Raw genomic sequence first — 6,820 nt, forward strand, 5'->3', positions numbered from 1 at the left:
TATTTTTATTTATTTATTTATTTTTTGTCTTTTGTCTTTTTCCGTGTCCGGCAACGGATCGCAACCCTCAGTGTTGCCCCCGTACCGGACCGGGGACCGGCAATGGGATCGCAACCCTCGGCGCTGCCCCCGCGCCTCGCTCAGCCAGTGAGCGGGAACCGGCCTGTATGTGGGATCCGAACCCTCGGGCGGGAGCGCCGCCACGCTTCCCAAGCGGCGCACTTATCCAGTGCGCCACCGGGCCGGCCCCAGAGACAATTATTATTGTTTCCAACTTTTTTGGTGCCTTTTTAAAAAAATGTGGTTAGATTGATGTGTATTAATAATTTTATATCCTTTCCCCTTGATATCGTATTGTGTTGTCTCACATTATCAAAAACTCTTGTTAAATATACCTTTTAAAGTTTACTTACCATTCTATCCTATGCTTTGGACAAACAGTTCCCTATTTGGGACATTTAGATCATTTCCAGTATTTTGCTACTATAAATAACACTTTAGTAAATGTTTTTGTACATAAGTTATTATTTGCATTTTAATTTCTTTCCTTAGGTTTGATTTTCAGAAATGGAACTAATTACTTGGAAGGCTAGGAACAACTTTCTTAGTTTCATGTTATTGTTGAAGCTAAAAATCTTAGTGTTTTACAATTAGAATATTTCACTTCATTTTTACCAATACTGTTAAGAGCTTTTTAAATTCTTGCTAAGTAAAAATATGATTTTGTCAGTATTTTAGTTTTTAATATCTTATTAGTGATAGTGTTCCTGTATTTCTTATGTCTAATACAAATTTATATTTTTATTTTTTAAATTACTATTGCCTTTTTGTTTATCTTACATTAATGTTCTATTCCTAAGATACTCAAAGAAAATGATGTTGAACCAAGTGAACCACTTCAGTCTTTGCAGGTAAGTTATCTTTTAAAATGCAAAGTAGCCAGAAATTATATTTGTATATATAGGTATGGCATATAATTTTAAATTTGTATTATATATTGTCATTTGTAATTACTCCTTGTTTAGATGAGCCTGCTGTCTTTGTATAAATGTCCTGTATGATCTGTATGATTTGGTTAAATAACAAATCCATTATCATAAAGCTAATTTACAAATTTGCAAGCATTACCAAACTCATGAATTGTCATTGACAATTGTCCATGCAGCTCTATTGTTTAAAACAGTACAAAATAAAATAAAAACAACTGTGTTGTGGTGACTTACCATTTTCACCCTTGTATATAACAAGATCAAATGCAAAAATCATAAACCACTAGAAGATGCATAATTTAGCTTACAAATAACCACATTCTTTTTTTTCACTTGAAAAAATATTTTTTTCCACCAGAATGAGTTGTCATTTCAAATGAATGTCACACATTTTAAAAAATCTGTTGTAATTCCTCAGTAATGAAAGAGGTCTTATAACCTTTTGCAATAAAAATTATTTAAATCTGTTTTTAGCATTACAGTAGGAGTACATTTGTATTTTTGTAATAGGTTCGTTCTTACTACAATTCTCTGAAACAGCGTCTTCATATACCTTGGTGATAGAAGGAATATTGAAACCTTAAAGTTAGGGTGCTACTTGAAGATACACTTAATGCCACCTCTGCCTTATTTCTGTAAGTATAATTAGCTACACAAAGCAAAGGATGTGTTCTAGCAGAGAAGGTAGTACGCTAATTAACTTTTAAACTCACTATGTTAGAAAATTCCATTTCTTTTTTTTTTTTTTTTTTTTTGGTCTTTTTGTCTTTTTCCGTGTCCGGCAATGGATTGCAACCCTCAGTGTTGCCCCCGTACCGGACCGGGGACCGGCAACGGGATCGCAACCCTGCCTCGCTCAGCCAGTGAGCGGGAACCGGTCCGTATGTGGGATCCGAACCCTTGGGCGGGAGCGCCGCCGCGCTTCCCAAGCGGCGCACTATCCAGTGCGCCACCGGGCCGGCCCAGAAAATTCCATTTCTAAAATATGAGTTGAACATTTTCAAGAACAACTTGGTTGGCAGTTGTGTCACTTGCAATAGAGTGTTATTAAAAGAAAGTGGCAATTATTTGAAGAAATACACTTTTTCTGTCTATCGAGAAAAGATTTTCTTTCATAAATATAAGAAAAAATTGCTTCTAGAGTTGAATTTACTTTCTAAATCTATCCAATTCATATTAAAAATTATGGTTATTTTATATATTACTTGATGAGCCAAAAATGACTAGTTGCTGTTGTCAATGTCATGTGTTTCACAGTCGCTAGAAAATGATTCGATTCTTTAAATACTCTTATACTGTGTACAATTTTTCCTTTTTTAATTTTATACTAATATTTGAATTAAATGATCCACATTAACATAGTATTAGGTTTGATGGGTGATTTATTATGTTTTCTAGTGTTTAAAAGATTCAATTTAAAATTTAGAATCAGAATTTTCTAATATGCTGAGTTTTTAAATTAATTAGTGTTTTATCTTATCAGCTAGAGCACTCCTGTACCGGGGAAGCCTTCTTATATGTATGTGTAGAGAGAAGCAAGACGGAGATGGCAAGTGTATTTTCAAAGGACAAACTTGCTTTTAAGTTCTTCAAATATTTTCCATCAAACTTAACCACCTGCAAAACTATTCTAGTCAACTAAATAGATAACTAGGTAACTTATTGATATTTTATTCTACTTCCCTTCCTTGGGAAGTGACGAAGAGACTGCTTTTCTAGCTGTTATTCCTAAACAAATAGACAGAAAAACCTGTGACCATAAGGTAAAATTTGTGAAGAACATTAATTTTCTAACCTACTGTATTTTCCTGCTGTTTTTTACACAAGTATCATAGTTTTCACAGGCAGAGAGTTAGGAGCATAATAAATTAGCCTGGTTTTAAGAATAAGGGAAACTATTCAATGACTCCTACCCCTTCTTTTTTTTGGTCTTGAATCTTCTCTGTACTACTAATGAGCTAATAATGCAGCGCATGCAGTATGAATACAAACATAGCGTACACTAGACGTTGGACACAAAGCCATGAAGAGTACAATTAGTGAATGCTCTGTGAAGAACATGAATATCTTTATAGTCTTTAACTCATTATAGTCTACTCTACCACTTCTACTTCTGACTGAATATATGGAAGTATGTATAATCCAAGCTCTAAGTAGTGCCACCTACTCCACATCAAAAATTAACAGAAACGACAGCATATAAATGGTTGGGTTTTGTAAATAGTGATTTCTATTCCTAAAACCCAGCACACATCTGGAAGAGATCTACATAGCAGTGTAGAAGACAAGGCACCTATTTTCTTGTGGGGACTATATATTCTTTATTAAACAAAGCAGAAATATACAGCATCTTTAACAGCTGAGACTTGTTTTTGTTGAAATGTATATTTTTTAAATTCAGAAGAATATTTTCAACAAAAGTTCTCTATAAAGGCACATTTAGATTTGATTTTCCTTTCAAATCTTTCAAATGTGTGATTTAGAATCTTCATTTTTTTTTCATGTCCGGCAACGGATCGCAACCCTCAGTGTCGCGCCCGGACCGGGACCGGCAGTGGGATCGCAACCCTCGGTGTTGCGCCCGCACCTCACTCAGCCAGTGAGCGGCCGGTCTGTATGTGGGATCCGAACCCTCGGCGGGAGCGCCGCCGCACTCCCAAGTGGCGCACTGTAGCAGTGTGCCACCGGGCCGGCCTGAGAATCTTCATTTTTGAATAAGAGTATATTGACGTATATTATTGTCATTTTGTTAATTCATCAGTTAGAAATAAATGATCCTTTATGTACATTCCTTTGGCTCTATTAGTCCTCTCATTTTTCCACATTCTGGGTAGGCTTTGTTACCTTGTGTGGAGTAAAAATCCTAGAACTCTCAAGGGGGCAGCAGAGAAAGCCATTTAAAGCCTGAAAACAGGTTATTTCCTGAGAGGATGAAAGAACCTCTCTGAGGTATATGTCTGCATTGGAATCATGCTCTTAGGCCTTTGCTCTCAGAGTGGTGGGATATCAGATGTTCTACTGGGAGACACAGCCTACCATCCACCTTGCAGTTAAGTCTGATAGTCTACAAAACAAGCAAAGGAAAATGCTTTCTGTGTTTTCTATTATCTTCTATTATTTCTATTATCTCTTCCCCTTATATTGTATGTTTATTGATTGTTTTCTGTATGCCAAGCACTGTGTTAAATGTAGATGATACCTAGATGAAACAAAAAGGTCTCCGTCCTTAAGGGCCTTACAGTACAGTTAGCATACAGATAAGAAGAAACTTTATAGTAGTATGAAGTGGTAAGTCTATAATGTATTTTGTTGTATAAATGTATTGTTGATTAAAATGATCGAAGACTTGGGCCGGCCCGGTGGCGCACTGGATAGTGCGCCGCTTGGGAAGCGCGGCGGCGCTCCCGTCCGAGGGTGAGGGTTCGGATCCCACATACAGACTGGTTCCCGCTCACTGGCTGAGCGAGGCGCGGGAGCAACACCGAGGTTTGCGATCCCGTTGCCGGTCCCCGGTCCGGTACGGGGGCAACACTGAGGGTTGCGATCCGTTGCCGGACACAGAAAAAAGACAAAAGACAAAAAAAAATAAATAAATAAATAAATAAATAAATAAAATGATCGAAGACTCGAAGGAAGACACAGCAGACGAGATGCAGGTGAAGAGCGGGGGGCCACTGCTCTCTCAGGCGAGTAGCGCCGACCCAGCCGCTGTTACAGCTTTTATTACATTTAGCAAGCTTGTGCATGCGAGATAAGCGTAATGCATAAATTCTGTTATACTTTTCTCAAGAGCAGAAGGCTGTTACCTCCCTCTCAAGCACTTGGTTATCTATAATGCGCCTCCTGGGAACATCCCAAGAAAGTGTTCTCACAACTTCAAATGTTCTCAAGGATTGTTTGCAATCCTTGACATTTCTTGGTTGTTTACTTGTATGCAAGTTCACGAAGTGAACACGTCCTTGGGTGCTGACCACAGAAGTCCATTAACCATTTCCTTCAATGTATAGTTGTGTAATGTACAGTGGAGGCATAGAGAAAGGAGCAATTAAGTCTTTTTGGGATAATTAGCCATTAATATTATACTCATCTTATACTTGTAATAAAAAAAATGCTTATTAATGTTGAACTTGATTGCAGTTAAACCGATGCACTTTAAATTAGTTACTCTTAGCATATGTTTTAGGATAATAGAAATATTTCCTGGTTATATGCTGATATTAGATTCCTAGTTATTATTTATATTAAGTAATATTTAATAAAAAGCTGAATTATATATTATTTTCTATGTATATACATTGTTACTATATATGTCAATATATATTTATATATTTATACAGTTCTCATTTTTAATAATTTACCTGTAGCCTGTTGAGTTTCAGGGGCATCAAGTGAAAGGATCAGCTACTAGTGGTGTAATGATCAGAAGACACAGATCACAGCTAGGATGCAGTCAATTTCCAGATAGCACTGAATATGAAAACTTCATGACAGACACTTGTTATTTGACACCAAAATTGCCTGACACTTGTATGCAGATTGACTTCATGCAGGTAAAACTATTTTTGTGATGGCATTTTGCCAAATCATTTTCTCTATGTAAATAATAAATGTCATAAAGATAGTAGAGTTAAATCTTTCTATGGTTATAAGTTAGAAAGAAGTACAGTAAATTGACAAGAACCATAATACCTCATGAAACTAAATATGACAAGAATATATTATTTGAAAGATTTACTGTCATTTTAGGATTAGGAATTTAAAGGATCTTTCCACTTCAGGGAAGACTAAGAATTCATGACAAGAGCAAATAGGCAGAAAACACAATAAAAAGACTCATCTGTTTAACAGCTGGTAGATTTTTTTTCTTCTAATATCCCCTGCCCCCTCAAACCTCTAAGTGTGACACTGAATACCTCTCATTTCTACCAAGGCAAATCCCTGGAGATGAAAATAGAGGTCATGGAGTGAGAATATGCATGTATTTGAGACAATACCTGTCAAAGAGATTTTTTTAATTTTCCCTTTTTATTAAAAGTCCTCCATCTTTCTGCTCCAACATGAACTATATAGTTGATATCTTGAGAATGCCTTTTGCATCTTTCCTATCTTGGGTTGCCTATACAAGGGTCCTTCAAAAAGTTCATGGAAAGATTTGTATTATCTTTTAATTCTATTTTTCTGTGAATTTTTTGAAGTATCCTCATACTTTGAACAGTATGTATTTTTTTTCTGGTTTTGCTGGAGCACTTCTCTGGGTACCTCTCCATAAAAGGAGCATAGGAGATAAAATTTGGGGGACTTTCCATGTTAAAATGATTTTATTCTGTTCTAATACTTGATTGATAGTTTGGTTGAATAAAGAATTTGGATATGATCTGCTCTTTTTCTTTCTAAATTTAAATTTAAAAGTGCTTTCTCTCTCCAGAAATTTTTTTTTTTTTGGGGGGCGGGGTTGTAGGTTCCTGTGTCACTTTTTTTTTTTTTTAATTTTTTAAAATTTTATTTTGTCAATACACAATGTGGTTGATTTTTGTGGCCCATTACTGAAACCTCGCTCCTTCCTCCTTCTCCTCTCTTCCACCCAACAATGTCCTTTCTGTTTGCTTGTCGTATCAACTTCAAGGAATTGTAGTTGTTATGTCTTCTTCCCCCCCCCCGTTTTTTTTTTGTGTGTGTGTGAACTTATTTATGTATTTTTAGCTCCCACCAATAAGTGAGAACATGTGGTATTTCTCTTTCTGTGCCTGACTTGTTTCACTTAATATAATTCTCTCAAGGTCCATCCATGTTGTTACAAATGGCAATTTTCATTCATTTTTATAGCTGAGCGG

The 6,820-nt window shown here is 36.2% G+C and overlaps 1 protein-coding gene across 1 annotated transcript in view; it reads left to right on the plus strand.

Annotated features, from left to right (window-relative positions):
- ZGRF1 (zinc finger, GRF-type containing 1) overlaps positions 1-6,820 on the plus strand; it is an 81,814-nt gene that overhangs the window by 18,011 nt on the left and 56,983 nt on the right. The window contains exons 7-9 of the mRNA XM_008567019.1: positions 861-911; positions 2,669-2,752; positions 5,354-5,539. Of these exons, the coding sequence (XP_008565241.1) occupies positions 861-911; positions 2,669-2,752; positions 5,354-5,539 (321 nt within the window). The remainder of the gene's footprint in view (positions 1-860; positions 912-2,668; positions 2,753-5,353; positions 5,540-6,820) is intronic.

This window comes from Galeopterus variegatus, unplaced genomic scaffold, assembly GCF_000696425.1.
Source record: "Galeopterus variegatus unplaced genomic scaffold, G_variegatus-3.0.2 Scaffold2, whole genome shotgun sequence".
Lineage (NCBI taxonomy): Eukaryota > Metazoa > Chordata > Mammalia > Dermoptera > Cynocephalidae > Galeopterus > Galeopterus variegatus.